Genomic DNA, 17,974 nt, shown 5'->3' on the forward strand with positions numbered 1-17,974 from the left:
AAGGAGCTACAAAGCTCCACAGCGGAGATTGGAGTATCTGTCCATAGGACCACTTTAAGCCGTACACTGCACCAAGCTGGGCTTTATGCAAGAGTGTCCAGAAAAAAAATCCATTGCTTAAAGAAAAAAATAAGCAAACATGTTTGGTGTTCGCCAAAAGGCATGTGGAAGACTCCCCAAATATATGGAAGAAGGTACTCTGGTCAGATGAGACTAAAATGGAACTTTTTGCCCATCAAGGAAAATGCTATATCTGGCGCAAACCCAACACCTCTCATCACAGTGACGCATGGTGGTGGCAGCATCATGCTGTGTGGATGTTTTTAATCGGCAGGGACTGGGAAACTGGTCAGAATTGAAGGAATGATGGATGGCGCTAAATACAGGGAAATTCTTGAGGGAAACCTGTTTCAGTCTTCCAGAGATTTGAGACTGGGACGGAGGTTCACCTTCCAGCAGGACAATGACCCTAAGCATACTGCTAAAGCAACACTCGAGTGGTTTAAGGGGAAACATTTAATGTCTTAGAATGGCCTAGTCAAAGCCCAGACCTCAATCCAATTGAGTATCTGTGGTATGACTTAGATTGCAGTACACCAGCAGAACCCATCCAACTTGAAGGAGCTGGAGCAGTTTTGCCTTGAAGAATGGGCAAAAATCCCAGTGGCTAGATGTGCAAAGTTTATAGAGACATACCCCAAGAGACTTGTAGCTGTAATTGCTACAAAAGTTGGCAGCATGGGGGGTGAATAGTTGGGGGGTGAATAGTTATGCACGCTCAAGTTCAGTTTTTCTTGTCTCATTTCTTATTTGTTACACAAAAAATATTTGCCATCTTCAAAGTGGTAGGCATGTTGTGTAAAATGATACAAACCCACAAAAAAATCTATTTTAATTCCAGGTTTTAAGGCAACAAAATAGGAAAAATGCCAAGGGGGGTGAATACTTTCACAAGCCACTGTACCAACAGGGGAAAAATGTGTCTGAATCAGTGTTTCAGATACCTACTTAAGAAGTTCTGGCACTGGAATTATGTGACAGAAAAGCGAGTGCCCTTTAGAAAATACAGTCCGCATAGGAATCTGGTGTGCACTTAGCAGACTCTACATCAGTTTCTTTCATATTGGTTTTTGATACATAGCAGCAAGCTTATTTCAAATAAATTCATACATACAGGACTGCCAACAGTTCCATTATCAAAATATGTCTGTCTTCATCAAAATACACAGAGGTTGAAGTCTAGTCTGTGCGGTTTTGAATGGACTGTCAGAGGAAATCATATTGCTGCATCGATCATTAATTAATCAGCACACAGATCTCTTAAAACTGACACTTAAATGGGTGAATAGACAATGTAAAATATGCAATACCATATTATAAATGTGGGTATGTTGAGCCAAAATAACTTTTATCAAACATTTGAATAGAGCAGATGCTGTGTTTTTGAACTATGTTCAAGTGACTTTACATTACCTTGGAAAAAAGGATTAATTGTATGTTTTGGTGACAATCAATATTTTAATGCAAATGCTTGCACTTGCGAACAAGTACCTGCACTGGTATCAGTCAGTGGTAAATGAGAGCCACCCCAGAGTTTAGTTCAATAGCTCCATCTGTTGATGGGATGTGTTCATGACAAAACAACCCCCTGGGTATTTTGTTGCCGTAGGCTATCAATTTCACATTCCGTTTCCACTACAAGACCATGGTACTTGCCTACGGAGTCAGAGGAACTGCCCCTCCCTACCAGGCTATGCTCAAACCCAACACCCCAACCCGAGTACTCCATTCTTATAAAAACATTTTAACCGCTTTTTGTCCCCAATTTCGTGGTATCCAATTGGTAGTTACAGTCTTGTCCCATCGCTGCAACTCCCATACCGCCTCGGGAGAGGATAAGGTTGAGAGCTGTGCATCCTCCGAAACACAACCCAGCCACTGCTTCTTGACACAATGCACATTTAACCCGGTAGCCAGCCGCACCAATGTGTCAGAGGAAACATCGTACACCTGGCGACCGTGTCAGCGTGCAATGCACCCGGCCCGCCACAGGAGTTGCTAGTGCACAATGGGACAAGAACATCCCTGCCGGCCAAACCCTCCCCTAACCCAGACAACACTGGGCCAATTGTGCGCCGCCCCATTGGTCTCCCGGTCGCCTGCAACAGAGCCTGGACTCGAACCAGGATCTCTAGTGACACAGCTAGCACTGCGATACAGTGCCTTAGACAACTGCGCCACTCGGGAGGCCCGAGTACTCCATTCTGCCACCTCTGGTCTCTTGGTCCTCCCACCCCTCCTTGCGGGGCAGCTCCCGCTCAGCCCAATCAAAGCTCTTCTCCATCCTGGCACCACAATGATGGAACCACATCCTTAACAGTTCTGCCAACAAGAAATTCTGCTCCCAGACATTGATACAAAGCAACAAAACAACTAGGGCTTTACAATGACGGTGAAGACATAGGAAAATCTTGGGGTTAAGTGCATTAAAATCTTCCTAGAATTTGGACGTATATAGTGTTGGACATGCCAACATTCTCAGAAAAAATAAATATCTTATTTGAATGAAAACACACTGCTATTGGAAATTTTAACATAGTTTAGTTAAAGCATCGGTGTATGTGATCTAACTGCTAAATTGAATGTTTGATCAAAATGTATACACATATAATGTCTAGGGACATAAAATACTATTTGTGGAATGTCCCAGTTGATTCCATACCTTTCCAGTAACAACAAATTCTGATCCCCTTTCATTTCTTTCTGAAACGTTCACACAAGAGACAATCGTAATGTCCATTTTCATCTGCACGACTGAATAATAGACTACTATATCTATCTCTGAAATACAGCTTGAAGAGATTCAAGACATTGGCAAACAGTTTTGAAGAATATGGAAACATGGTAGTATATTTCTTGGAATGATTTCCGTCCCTTGGCTATGAGCCACTGTCACATGTCTCCTACACAGGCATTGGGTGGAAGTAAAACACCTGCTGTACATAGTGCTCCTTTCCAAAGAGCAGTAGTACTGATTTTATGTAGCGGCTGTAGACAAGGTACTCTTTCCGGGGAGATGACGAACTCTCCCTTCTGCAGCTCCACGTTAACCTGTCCCCCTCCGAACATAACCACGGGGTACACTGACACCATGCTGCAGTCTCTGATGAACACATGGCTCGTCTTCACCTTCTCATGGTACACCATGTAGGGGCTGTCATAGTGGCCCCGGAAACCACCACTTGACCAATAAACAACTAAAACAAAACAAAAAAATAGCTTGTGTGGTTGTTTTGGATTAACTTTTTAGTTACTGTAAAATAGTATTGGTTATGTCTCTGTAGTTTATTCTCACTGTGCGGAAGTTGTAACGTGTAGTTGACGGAGGAGGGGTGTATGTGGACACAGCCATCATTCTAAGGTACATATACTGAGCAAAAATATAAAACGCAACATGTAAAGTGTTGGTCCCATGTTTCATGAGCTGAAATAAAAGATCCCAGAAATGTTCCATATGCACAAAAAGCTTATTTCTCTCAAATGTTGTGCACAAATTTGTTTACATCCCTGTTAGTGAACATTTCCATTTTGCCAAGATAATCCATCCACCTGACAGGTGTGGCATATTAAGAAGCTGATTAAACAGCATGATCAGTACACAGGTGCACCTTGTGCTGGGGACATTAAAAGGCCACACTAAAATGTGCACTTTTCTCACACAACACAATGCCACAGATGTCTCAAGTTGAGGGAGTGTGCAATTGGCATGCTGACTGCAGGAATGCCCACCTGAGCTGTTGCTAGCTAAAGCTTAATGTTAATTTCTCTACCATAAGCCGCCTTCAACGTAATTTTAAAAATGTGGCAGTACATCCAACCGGCCTTACAACCGCAGACCACTTGTAACCACGCCTGTGGGATCGTCTGAGACCAGCCACCCGAACAGCTGATTTAACTGTGGGTTTGCACAACCGAAGAATTTCTGCACAAACTGTCTGAACCCAGGGTCTTAACCTGACTACAGTTCGGCGTCGTAACAAACTTCAGTGGGAAAATGCTCAACTTCGATGGCCCCTGGCACACTGGGGAAGTGTGTTCTTCACAGATTAATCCCAGTTTCAACTGTACAGGGCAGATGGCCGACAGCATGTATGGTGTCGTGTGGGCAAGCGGTTTGCTGATGTCAACGTTGTGAACAGGGTGCCCCATGGCCCATGCCTGGAAGCTGAAAATGTCCCAGTTCTTCTATGGCCTGCATACTCAGACAAGTCACCAATTGAGCATGTTTGGGATGCTCTGGATCAACGTATACGAAAGCTTGTTCCAGTTCTCGCCAATATCCAGCAACTTCGCAAAGCCATTGAAAAGGAGTGGGACAACATTCCACAGGCCAGAATCAACAGCCTGATCAACTATGCAAAGGAGATGTGTCGCGCTGCATGAGGCAAATGTTGGTCACACCAGATACTGACTGGTTCTCTGATCCATGCCCCTACTTTTTGTTTAAGGTATATGTGACCAACAGATGCATATCTGTATTCCCAGTCATGTGAAATGCATAGATTAGGGCCTAATTTCCTATGAACTGTAACTTTGAAATTGTGGCATGTTGTGTTTATAATTTTTTTCAGTGTACATTATACAAGTACTGAGCTGTTGATCATGCTGGATGGGTAAAGGCTCACCTGAACTAAATTGGGATAAAGGGCAGCACAGAGCAACCTGATGTTGTCAGAGTTGAGGTTGGCCTGTGGAGAGAAAGAGTGAATTAACTTGCATGATTTATGAACAGATTTTATGTGACAGTGCAGCATTTAAATGAATCATTTGCAGCTCAGGAACGAGTCGTTCTTTTTGAACTACTTTTTACTGACTCGAGTCACGATTCCTTTTTCTGAGTGACACATTCATTTTAGTTGTTCATTTAACCTGTTGGCTGCAATGAATCCTACAGCAGGATTAATATGCGCTCCCCCGGCTAAGCGGCTCCGGAGACCACCAACTGTCTATCTCGGCAAGCGGTACCAATACACCAAGTCTGGAACTAACAGGACCCTGAACAGCTTCTACCCCCAGGCCACAATACTACTAATCAAATGGCTAACCGGACTACCTGCATTGACCCTTTTTTTGAACTAACCCTCTTACACGGACTCTATTCTATGCACACATACACATATGCGTACTGACACCACACAGGCTGCTGCTACAGCTCAGTCTATTATCTATTTAGTTGTCTAGTCACTTTACCCCTACTGATATGTACATACAGTGCCTTGCGAAAGTATTCGGCCCCCTTGAACTTTGCGACCTTTTGCCACATTTCAGGCTTCAAACATAAAGATATAAAACTGTATTTTTTTATGAAGAATCAACAACAAGTGGGACACAATCATGAAGTGGAACGACATTTATTGGATATTTCAAACTTTTTTAACAAATCAAAAACTGAAAAATTGGGCGTGCAAAATTATTCAGCACCTTTACATTCAGTGCAGCAAACTCTCTCCAGAAGTTCAGTGAGGATCTCTGAATGATCCAATGTTGACCTAAATGACTAATGAGGATAAATACAATCCACCTGTGTGTAATCAAGTCTCCGTATAAATGCACCTGCACTGTGATAGTCTCAGAGGTCCGTTAAAAGCGCAGAGAGCATCATGAAGAACAAGGAACACACCAGGCAGGTCCGAGATACTGTTGTGAAGAAGTTTAAAGCCGGATTTGGATACAAAAAGATTTACCAAGCTTAAAACATCCCAAGGAGCACTGTGCAAGCGGTAATATTGAAATGGAAGGAGTATCAGACCACTGCAAATCTACCAAGACCTGGCCGTCCCTCTAAACTTTCAGCTCATACAAGGAGAAGACTGATCAGAGATGCAGCCAAGAGGCCCATGATCACTCTGGATGAACTGCAGAGATCTACAGCTGAGGTGGGAGACTCTGTCCATAGGACAACAATCAGTTGTATATTGCACAAATCTGGCCTTTATGGAAGAGTGGCAAGAAGAAAGCCATTTCTTACAGATATCCATAAAAAAGTGTTGTTTAAAGTTTGCCACAAGCCACCTGGGCGACACACCAAACATGTGGAAGAAGGTGCTCTGGTCAGATGAAACCAAAATTGAACTTTTTGGCAACAATGCAAAATGTTTGGCGTAAAAGCAACACAGCTGAACACACCATCCCCACTGTCAAACATGGTGGTGGCAGCATCATGGTTTGGGCCTGCTTTTCTTCAGCAGGGACAGGGAAGATGGTTAAAATTGATGGGAAGATGGATGGAGCCAAATACAGGACCATTCTGGAAGAAAACCTGATGGAGTCTGCAAAAGACCTGAGACTGGGACGGAGATTTGTCTTCCAACAAGACAATGATCCAAAACATAAAGCAAAATCTACAATGGAATGGTTCAAAAATAAACATATCCAGGTGTTAGAATGGCCAAGTCAAAGTCCAGACCTGAATCCAATCGAGAATCTGTGGAAAGAACTGAAAACTGCTGTTCACAAATGCTCTCCATCCAACCTCACTGAGCTCGAGCTGTTTTGCAAGGAGGAATGGGAAAAAATTTCAGTCTCTCGATGTGCAAAACTGATAGAGACATACCCCAAGCGACTTACAGCTGTAATCGCAGCAAAAGGTGGCGCTACAAAGTATTAACTTAAGGGGGCTGAATAATTTTGCACGCCCAATTTTTCAGTTTTTGATTTGTTAAAAAAGTTTGAAATATCCAATAAATGTCGTTCCACTTCATGATTGTGTCCCACTTGTTGTTGATTCTTCACAAAAAAATACAGTTTTATATCTTTATGTTTGAAGCCTGAAATGTGGCAAAAGGTAGCAAAGTTCAAGGGGGCCGTATACTTTCGCAAGGCACTGTAGCTACCTCGTACCCCTGCACATCAACTCGGTACTGGTGCTCCCTGTATAAAGCCATTTCATATTTTACTCGTTATTGTTAGTCACTGTGTACTTATTCCTCGTTTTACTATTTATATATATTTTTTATCTTTAACTCTGCATTATTGGAAAAGGACCCGTAAGTAAGCATTTCACTGTTGTTTACGAAGCATGTGACAAATAAAATTGGATTTGATTTTACATGTGCGCGCAGGAAAATAGATCATGCTCCAGGCAGATTAGAGAAGACCAATACATGTTTTGATAATTGATGGCATGGTTCAAGAATGAAATTGCAATGTTATTTATTATTGAATGTTATCAATGAACACAGCTTTGCAGAACCAAAACATACACAGCCTGCCTCTGCTCAAAAAACGTGAACTTGGGGGCTGCTGCAATTTGCGAACGATGTTGTGCAGAAGTCAAGCAATGGCATTCTGCCATTGAGTTGTTCACAATCTAGTCCGGTTGCGGCAGCAACTAGACCTTGTTTCAAAGGTATACATGATGTTATTTGTATGCCTAGCAATCAAAAATGTACATTGCTTGAAGCACACTTTTACAAGTCTCAGTCACAAATGACAGCTCCTATATGCCCCTACGGTGAACGAGAGGCTTGAAGAATCCGAATTATTTTGTTTATTATTCATTGTTCGCTGGTAGTGTCCTGCGCGCTATGGGCATTACAGAATCCAATGAACTAAATGAGTCTAAAGATTTGTTTGTTTGACTAAACGAGTTGAAAAGATCCAAGTCAGTAAAAAAAAACGAACTTCCTATCACTAATTTCTATCATGGATATATCTTAGGTACTGTATAATTCTGATTGAAACATATGTGTGTGTGTGTTCTACCTCGCAGCCCCTAGCCTCCAGGACACCCTCAATCCATGTGGCAGCCATTCTCTCCATGACTCTGGCCCTCCGTCCCTCCTTGACAAAGCCAATGTCAGACAGCAGCTCCGTAAACTGCCTCTTCAGACTGGTTATCTCCTGCAAACCACAAAGCACATCTCAGACTCTTGCAAGTACCGTACAATACAACACTGTAATAATGCCACCTGTCAGGAAAGATGGCACAGAACAGTATCTGACCTGTAAGGCCCTGCCAAGCAGGAAGTTCTCTCAGCAGTACTGAAACCAAGCCTGGTTCACGTTCTTGGCTGCACCACACCAGCCGTGTGCAACAGCAACACATTACATTAGACAGTTACATGTCCACAGCAGATAATCTGTATTCTACCCGGTGTTTTAGTTGGTTCTACATCTTGCATTGCCACTCAGAACATGTACATCTGTGTCTCAAGGCAAATGCAATTTTTCATAGCTGGTTCAGGTATCATTTCAGTATTTCTGGCATTAGTGTTATAGTGCTAGTGTGTGTTAATATTCGTGACATGGCTAGGGGATAAACAGTAGAGAGAGGTTCAGGTCTGCCCAGTGTGCCCAGCCCCAGTGTGTCAAGTACAGTACCTTGTATCCTTGCAGCAGGACCAGATGGTCACTGTTAGCCAGGGCGTAACTCAGCTTATTCTCATTGGCCTCCTCCCTCTTATCCCAAGGAGACACCTGGCCACAGGAAGAAAACACTGCAGGAGGAGAAAAAGAAGAGGATAAAAAAACAGGAGAGTGAAGCTTGTGACCGTCTGTGTGAAAATGGAAAGCCTCACGGAAGTTCACATTTCTACTCATTCCAATTCAACCCAAAGGCTCTGATAGACTGCCATTAGTAAACTCAGGCAAACAGTAGTAAAAAGTGCATTTTGAAGGGGGAAGGCCAGTCTGGCAGCGTCTGTGAGGGCAGGGTCCAGGCAGCGGGAGATGGCACCAAACAGCATGAGTTTGCTAATGCGGACGTCCATGGGCAGACAGGCCAGGTGGGAGTTCAGAGGGGTGAGCTTCTCGTCAGCCGTCAGAGCCCCCAGGTCTTGCAGACATTGCTGGGCCGCGTCCAGACTGCCCATGGCTAGGGGCATCCTCCGAGAGAACAGACTCCAACAGCCGCTCCACAAACACACGCAGGGTCTTAATCCTGAGAGAGAGAAGGAAAGTGGGGATAGAGAGAGAGGTGGAGAAAGGGGGCAGTGTTGGGAAATTTCAAAGTGAAAATATGTTTGCATTGGTGACAACATGTCATGACTATCTACATTGAAAATCCAGGGAAGGTTCAAATGAATGTCAGTGGTTAAATAGAGAGACAGTGCCTGGTACATGAGTAAATAACACAAATTGGTCACTTAAGAGCACCATAGGCACAGTGCTGTAGTTAGGTGACATTAGAAATTATTTAACTATTATTTAACCAGGTAAGTTGAATGAAAACATATTCTCATGTACAGCAACAACAGGGGATGATTAGGTGGCCATGATGGTATGAGGGCCAGATTGGGAATTTAGACAGGCCACCGGGGTTAACACCCCTACTTTTACAATAACTGGCATGGGTGACCACAAAGAGTCACGAACCACGTTTAACATCCCATCCGAAAGACGGCACTCTACACAGAGCAATGTTCCCAATCATTGCCCTGGGGCATTGGGATATTTGTTTAGACCACAGGAAAGAGTGCCTCCTACTGGCCCTCCAACACCACTTCCAGCAGCATCTGATCTCCCATCCAGGACCAAGCCTGCTAAGTTTCAGAAGTCAGCCAGCAGTGGGATGCAGGGTGGTATGCTGCTGGCAAAGGATTTTGACTAAGTTGTTTAAGTTGACAATTATTTACTGGAAGACTGGAATTGGTCAGTAGAGCAGTCCTCAGTAGAAAAGGAGCGGACTTTGGTGAGAGCAACAGTCGAATTTTCAGTGTCAATGGTGTATAAAATTCCTTCATTGTGAATCTCGGCCTTCGAGATTAGGCAAATTTTACTCCCGATGTAGGGAGAGTCCTGTAATGGTCTGCTTGCCTGAGGCAGAGCTGCTCCGAGGGGACTCTCTGGATCTCTGGCAGCTCTGTTCAGCCAGCTGGTGTTGGAAGCAATGGATGGTGAAGAAGTGGAAGCAGACCCCCGAGGCCAAATGGCCTGCTCACCCCCTCCTCTGCAGGGCATTGGCATGGGTCACTCACGACTCCTCCAGGCTCCCCATGCTCTTAGAAGCGTTGTAACGGAGGGGAAAGACAGCAAAATAACACTCACATGCCGTCTAGCTCAGTGTGTATTATAAGCAGCCAAATATCCACTGCTATCAATTAATTGGTTCACTCCTTATAACAGGTTAGTATAGAAAATATATGAGTTGTACACATTAACATAGTTTGCACTTATCGAATGTGCTCTCATCAGAACTTGACAGTTATGGAAACCAGTTGAGAGTATTGAAACATGGCCCCTGTCTGCAGAGACATCCGAGGGTTTAGAGGTCAGAGGTTACAGTACCTTTTCTTTTCCTTTATCTTCCCCGAGTCGACCACATAGACCATGTCATTGATAGTGAAGGAGGTCTCTGCGAAGTTGGTGGTGATGATGATCTTGGTGACCAGCTGAACACAGCCTGCTGCTCCTCGTTAAACAGGGGCGAGTGATGCAGGGGTTTAAGCATCACTACAAACCCGGGTTCGATCCCAGGCTGTGTCACAGCCGGACGTGACCGGGAGACCCATGAGGCAGCGCACAATTGGCCCAGCGTCGTCCGGGTTAGAGGAGGGTTTGACTGACAGGGATTTCCTTGTCCCCTCAAGCTCTAGTGACTCCTTGCGGCGGGCCGGGCGCCTGCAAACTGACTTCGGTCGCCAGCTGGACGGTCATTCCACCGACACATTGGTTCAGCTGGTTTCTGGGTTAAGTGAGCAGTGCGGCTTGGCAGTGACGTGTTTCGGAGGACGCATGACTCTCGACCTTCACCTCTCCCGAGTCCGTAGGGGAGTTGCAGCGATGGGACAAGACTAACTACTAATTGGATATCATGAAATTGGGGAGTAGAAGTACAAAAAAAATACTCAAATAAATAAATAAATAAAAATGTAAAGAAAATAAAAATACAGTGATGAGTAGAGCTGGTACATCACACACCTGACACACAATCACACGTACTTTACTACACACACACAACCATATCCACAACAAACATAACCCATCTACAGCTGTACCAGAACACACACACCTGTATAAAAACTCAACCCATCACAACCACATATTTATGCAAAACTCTACAACTCATAATTCTAGCAATCCTGCAAATTCATCCAGTACAGTGCTCCCTGTATTTCCCTACCTGGCTCTGTTCCGGTTGTTGAACATCCTGTTGGTCTGGAGCTGCTCATAGAGCGTCTTAATCTCAGCCAGGCCCAGCAGCACCTGGACAGGGAAGGAGACATGGTCGATACTGGAGATTTCCAGTGTTAATACACGGATACAGCATAACTTCATGTAAAGTGTTACCTAAAGGGAAATCAAGAAACTAAACGTTCACTGTGTGACTATCCATCTGCCATTCCATCTGTCTGTAGTGCTCTCTCACCTGGAGGGTAGCTATTGTCCCCATCCACCATATACTCCAGGTCCAGGTCCACCAGGTCCAGATCTTATCCAGGCAGAGCTGGTCTTCAGCACAGACGTCTTGGTGTCTTTAAACAAACAAAAACATCCTGATTAACATTCTCAGGGTAGTAGTGGACTACAGGGAATAGGGTGCCATTTCAGACGATGACACAGTGTGGAGTATTTAGCTGAGGGGACAGGGAGATCAACAAAAGCCTCACCTTTGATTTGATTTGTATTGGAATAGTGAGTTCCTGCAGGCTGAGCTGCTGGTCGGGGATGGAGTCTTTAATGAAGTCTTTCTTTTGAAGGTTCCTGATGGATCACATGTTGTCTCCCAGCTAGTCCACAGGGTCTTTGGCCCCGCCTCTGTCCCTCCTGCTGCCCGATGAGGACTTGTCACCCCCCCCCCCCCCCCCTGAGTGCATTAACGGACTGAGAGAGTATAGGTGACTTACACCTGAAGAACAGAAACAATACCTTGTGGGGTTTATGGTACAATATTTTAGGGTTGGGAGTGTGATATTTACCAGGTTTTGAAAAACTGGTAGACAGGGAAAGTGTGTCCTGGAAAACACAAGAGATCATCATGATGTAACTGCTGACTCGTCTAACTATTCTGTTATATCCACTTTGCCCTACATACACCAAGAGGCTTGAAGGATGTGGATGGTGTGTGGTGGGGTAGATAGTGTGTATCAGTACCTGGTATGTAGATGGTGTGTGCTGGGGTAGATAGTGTGCATCAGTACCTGGTATGTGATTGGTGTTGCAGTTGTTGTAGTACAGGGAGAAGCGGTCAGCTTTCAGGGTGGCACTCATCAGGATGAACTTCAGTTCTGGGCTCTGGACCATCAGATCCTTCTCCACCAGCAGGAGGAAGTCACTGAGGGAGAGAGAGAGAGAAAATCAGGATGAGACAACCGGCACAATAGTGAGTAAGTCTATATGCTGTTGGCTTACGAGGGGCACCTCATCCACTATGATACGAGAGATCCCTGTGAGGTCTGCGTCCCCCCCAGCAGCACTCCTGTGGTGCAATACAGCAGCCTGGTAGAGGGAGGAAGGAAGGAAGGAAGGGGGAGGCATAGAGAGAGAGAGAGAGAGAGAGAGTGTGAGAGAGAGAGAGTACAAGCTTAATTGAAGTTCAACAACAGCTTTAACTAGAATGTAAGGTTATGCATGTGAGCGTGTGTACAACATTGAGTTCCAACTGACCCCGATGGTCTCCAGACGGATCTGGTAGCCCCTGAGTTACCGAGGCGTTCTGTACCGCTCCTGTGCCACCCGGTCGGCCACAGAGATGGCAAAAATACGGCAGGGCTGGGTGCAGATGATGTTAGCCACCTGGTCGGCAGGCCCACTCAGAGACGCATCCAAAGTGAACTAACGGATCTGGGTGGTCTTACCACACCTGTAGAAGACCATGACAAAGACATCAGATCTTAACACCAAGTTAATATCAAACATAGAACACTGCAGCATGCAACAAATCTAATGCCATCATTTCACATCAGCAGGTCCTTCTCATTCCAGTCAGCCAGCTTGAGTCTCTGCTGCACCATGGAGGTGAAATGCCTGGATGACTGGCAGACAGAGGAACAGTAACAGGGGATTAGGTGGAGCAAACAGACATTCAAATATCATCACTAGGGACATGACCACTTATGATTTTAGCTGTAAGATTTACAGGCATGACTAGTATTGGACAGGACTGATAAATCGCAATTCCCCCATAACACCAATAGATGGGGCTAAATAGCATGACAGGCTGTTTACGTTTCTCTCTTGTTCTGTTGTCAGCTTTAGTGTTGTACTGTTGTCAGCCTTAGTGTTTTTTCGGGTCAAATAAGTCTCTCAGCTGCATGGGAAAATGTGTCGAATTGCAGGAAATTTACTTAAAACAACAAAAATGTCTCTCAGCTACATGGAGAAATTATATTAATTACAGAAAATTGGCCCTGCTACGCCCCCACCACCTAAACTTTTTACCCCTTTTTCTCCCCAATTGGTAGTTCGTCTTGTCCCATCGCTGCAACTCCCATACGGACTCGGGAGAAGTGAAGGTCGAGAGCCATGCGTCCTCCAAAACATGACCCTGCCAAAATGCACTGCTTCTTGACACACTGCTTGCTTAACTCGGAAGCCACCCGCACCAATGTGTCGGAGGAAACATTGTCCAACTGGCGACCATATCAGCGTGCATGCGCCCGGCCCACCACAGGAGTCGCTAGAGTGCGATGAGACAAGGACATCCCGGCCAGCCAAACCCTCCACTAACTCGGATGACGCTGGGCCAATTGTGCGTCGCCTCATATGTCTCCGTCGCGGCCTGCTGCGACACAGCCCGGGTTCGAACCCAGATCTGTAGTGATTCCTCTGCAGTGCCTTAGACCGCTGCGCCACTCGGGAGGCCCTAAGACCCTTTTTGATCCAGAAAAAACCCTGGTAGTAACAGCCCAGAATGAAGTACACTCTCTACTCTACCTGTTTTCTCCTGAATTCTCGACCCAGTTTGGTGTTATCTTGCTGATGGCCCTCTGTCTTCTCTTCATGCCTTTTCACCATCTTTTTCCTCCGGTTGACATACAGTGCCTTCGGAAAGTATTCAGACCCCTTGACTCTTTCCACATTTTGTTACGTTACAGCCATATTCTAAAATGGATAAAAATTCTCAGCAATCTACATACAATACCCCATAATGACAAAGCGAAAACAGGTTTTTAGACATTTTTGCTAATTTATAAAAACATAAAATAACAGAAATACCTTATTTACATAAGTATTCAGACCCTTTGCTACTCGAAAGTGAGCTCAGGTGCATCCTGTTTCCATTGATTATCCTTGAGATGTTTCTACAACTTGATTGGAGTCCACCTGTGGTAAATTCAATTGATTGGACATGAGTTGGAAAGTCACACACCTGTCTATATAAGGTGCTCCAGCTCATACTCTGTAAAGCTGAATTCAGGCTGGCTCGCACTGGGTCTTGGGGGCCCGAGGCGTTCCCCTTGGTGGGCATCTGGTGCTTATACTTGCACTTGGTTCCAAATCTGCAGCCGGCAGATGTCCCGAAAGTGAACGGGGGCCGCCGGTGATAGTGCAGGAGGTCTGGGTCCAGAGTGATGGTCCACATACTGTTGGCAATACGCTCGGTGAAGCGGTTGCCGTAGATGGCGGTGAGGGCCAGAGACTCCTGCTGATACCTGCAGAACTTTCCTATGGCAAACAGTCCTATGACTGGCTTGGGTGTGGGCCACCGTTCGTCCTCTGAGTCAGGATCATAGACAGGGCTCTCCACAGGCTCATTAGGTTCCAGAACTGCACTTCCTATTGGTAATCCAGCTAGTCATACTCTTCCTCTTCATTATACTCCTCTGCTTCTTCACTGAGAAAGAACAGGTGGGTTAAGATTGTGATGTTATTAGTCTGTTCCAGTCAAAAAGGTGAGTGACACCTGATACATCACAGTGCAACTACACAAACCTCTGCAGAGAAGAAAACAACAACCCCTGAATACCAACACATTTTCCAATTCTTCCAATATTATACAGAGACCCCAGTATTCTGAAGGCACTCAAGTATACAGGCTCTCTTCCTATGTTATGAGAACACTCACTCATAAGGCTTGTTGTCATAGTCCTAGGTCTGCAGCTCTCTCAACAGCTCCTTCACCTGTTCCTGGTTCTGCCAGTGCCCCTTCTGACTCTGCTAATCCGGGCCTGCACCACCGCTGCCCCCGCCACCCATTCCTCTGCCTGTGGTGAGAGAAAGAGAAATTTGTTTATTATTCAGGTTTATTCCACAGTTCAAAGGATAAGAGCTAATATCTAACTCATTATTTTAGGAGGAGTGCAGTATTAAACCTGATTGACTATTCAATAGCACAACGCATTGCCAGCCAACTATGTTATGTGGATTATGCGTCAGACATACTACTTGCATTACTGTAGCACTAGGTTATTTTGCAGTTGCTCATTTCACTTCCTAATCTGGATTTCAGTTTTCAGTTCAGATGACACATACAGTAGAGCAGGTGGACATCATTTTTGCAAGGCACGGTGTCGGTGCCTTGAAAGTAGTAGGAACCGGCTAGCTAAAATGTTACTTTATGGCTGACGAGGCACACGTTTACATCGTGTTTAGTTCATAACACTTCTTGGGTTGTCGGCAAACTAGATAATTGACCAGAATGACCACTCAACAGTGCATTGTCACAGCCAGCTAGGACGGAGGATTGCTAGCCATTAGCCATAAAATAGATAGGTCGGGAGGCACATTGTTTCTTTCTGTATGGGCAAGAGGACAATTAGTCAATTATTTTGCTATTCAAAAAAAACAATTTACTATCGAGAAAAATAATGCATAAGAGAAACGGATAGCAGGTTATTTATCCAGAGACCAAGACAATTTACAACTTCACCGTCTTTCTCATTGGTTAATCAATCAGAGGTCAACGTTTATTTTCCGGTAAAGGCTGTGTAGAGTTACCATGGTAATATAAAGTTTAGGAAATGCATCGCAACAACATCAGCTAGACCAGCACGAAAAAATTGAATAAGATATAGCCATAGTCATGTTTGAACTAGCAACAAATCCGAAATGTATTGCCTAGCTTGACAGCCAGCTAAAGTTAGCTAAAAGCTCTAACTATATTGAGTAAATTCAATTTGACGAAGCATTACTAAAATGTCAGGTGAGTAACGTTAGCCAGTTACCGTACTGTATAGCCAGCATAATACCGAAATAGCATAGCTACAACATAATGTCATTATTAAAGTGTTTTTCCTGCAGAGAAGAAAAAAGGAAAGGTCACAGAAAGCGAAGGTAGGCAGAGACCAGACTTGGACATCTCAAGATATCTGCTTTTTTTGGTGTGTAAATATTGTATGTTTGTGCTTAAGGCTAACTATTAGCCTATGTCGCAGTCTTAAACTCCACTCACATTTATTTTCAGAGGAAGGGAATTTGCAAGTATCCTACATTTTCCCAAATGGTGACAGATATGGTAAGTGCTCATATTGACACAGTAACATTAAATTAATGATTATAACTGTTATAACGAGCTGCATTACTGTGGTCATCACCAGAAGGAGAGTGCTGCGGGTCCACAGAGGGAGGCGTGGTGAGGCGTGGTATGGGCAAACACACCTCAGCCAGTGGTGTCACCTACACTGGAGAGTGGCATGATGACAAGGTATGTGTGTGCGAGTGCATGGTCGGGTGTAGGCCTATGTTAGGACAGAATTGATAGGGATTGGTATTTGGATTAGCGGGTCATAGTTTTTGTGATGTCTGCTGTGAGTGACCAGTGCTCCCTCTATTCCAGATGAATGGCAGAGGGACTCTGGAGCATCCCTCTGGGGCCCTGTATGAAGGGGACTTCAAAGACAACATGTATCACGGCACAGGGACATACAGCTTCTCTGACGGGACCAAATACTGCGGCAGCTTCAGCAAGAACAGGTGAACCCATTACTTTAGCGTGTTAACATTTTCCTATCGTATTTTGATATGCTAGTGAATAATAGGTTAGGCCGATGGCTAGTGAATGATGGCTCTATTGTTTTTTTTTATAGGTTGGAGGGTGACGGGGAGTTCACTGACTCTCAGGGACTTGTTTGGATTGGAGGCTTCCACAACAAGGCAGCTCCTGGATTGAAACTTAAACTCAGCATGTAACCCATGACATAATGTGAGATAACATAACTCTAATTTCTCTTAACTTTATGAACATTTATTGAATATAGATAAATATATATATATATTCAAAATAATAAAATTAGACTCCAGTAAGAGATTTTAAAGGCACCAAATGAAATGAAACACACAATGTCCTTGTTCATCCCATAACACTCCTGCAGTGACACCTGGTCTCTTTTACTTGTAGGAAAGACTTTAGTAGTCAGCGTATGACAGTGTGGTGAATACACCTCATGGCACCGTGCAATGAATGAGTCATTGCTTTGAGTCACACAGCCAAGAGTCCTCTTTGGAGGTGCTGAAACACAGTCTGTGTGTGTGTGGCTGTGTAAGCCTCAGTTAACCAACAGTGTTAGGCTAAAACTATTTCTACTACAGTTTATTTGGAATCTTTTAACTCTTCATAAACAGCGTACAAATCTAGATCGGTGGAGGAATCCATCAATGTTCTGTTTCTTGAACGCCAACAAGAATGTCTCTTTACTCACACTGATGTCACTATAATGTGTGTGTGGTATAATTGATATAGTTCTTTTGCTTAATGTGTGCATCTGGTGTTAACTTTGTTCAACAAATTCCGTTATGTGATGAATTCCTCAATAAGATGTGTGGTGGTTATGTCCATAAGTGTCTTCAATAAATCATCAAACATCTGCTGAGAGCATAGAACTGTTTCCTTTTCTTTCGTAGTTGCGTATTTTGAGTAATGTCTTTTACATTTAATTTTTTTTTTACCCCTCTGACTAAACAAGCAGAGGTCAGAGCATCGCCTGGCCTTGTCCATTTGTCGTTCACAGATGTTGGTCCTTCCCCCTCCAACCCAAAGCTAGCCTAGAGTGCTGGGGGTGGTTTGTATGGTGGGAGGTAGCATGGCGCATGTACT

At 44.4% G+C, this 17,974-nt stretch overlaps 1 protein-coding gene and 1 pseudogene across 2 annotated transcripts; one reads left to right on the forward strand and one right to left on the reverse strand.

Annotated features, from left to right (window-relative positions):
- Positions 1 to 2,939: 2,939 nt before the first annotated feature.
- LOC139381257 (putative ATP-dependent RNA helicase DHX57) lies at positions 2,940 to 15,435 on the reverse strand (annotated as a pseudogene).
- Positions 15,436 to 15,886: 451 nt separating this feature from the next.
- Positions 15,887 to 17,755, forward strand: LOC139381811 (MORN repeat containing 2). 2 transcript variants are annotated; one of them, XM_071125587.1, is made up of 6 exons: positions 15,887 to 16,084; positions 16,183 to 16,215; positions 16,346 to 16,396; positions 16,479 to 16,585; positions 16,718 to 16,854; positions 16,968 to 17,755. In XM_071125587.1, the coding sequence occupies exons 1-6, from the start codon at positions 16,078 to 16,080 to the stop codon at positions 17,068 to 17,070; spliced, it is 438 nt and encodes a 145-aa protein (XP_070981688.1). In that variant the 5' UTR covers positions 15,887 to 16,077; the 3' UTR covers positions 17,071 to 17,755. The 2 variants fall into 2 exon arrangements, with proteins under 2 accessions (XP_070981688.1, XP_070981689.1); XM_071125588.1 differs by having other exon boundaries at positions 15,904 to 16,084; positions 16,482 to 16,585.
- The last annotated feature ends 219 nt before the right edge of the window (positions 17,756 to 17,974 follow it).

Source organism: Oncorhynchus clarkii, chromosome 23, assembly GCF_045791955.1.
Source record: "Oncorhynchus clarkii lewisi isolate Uvic-CL-2024 chromosome 23, UVic_Ocla_1.0, whole genome shotgun sequence".
Taxonomy (NCBI): Eukaryota; Metazoa; Chordata; class Actinopteri; order Salmoniformes; family Salmonidae; genus Oncorhynchus; species Oncorhynchus clarkii.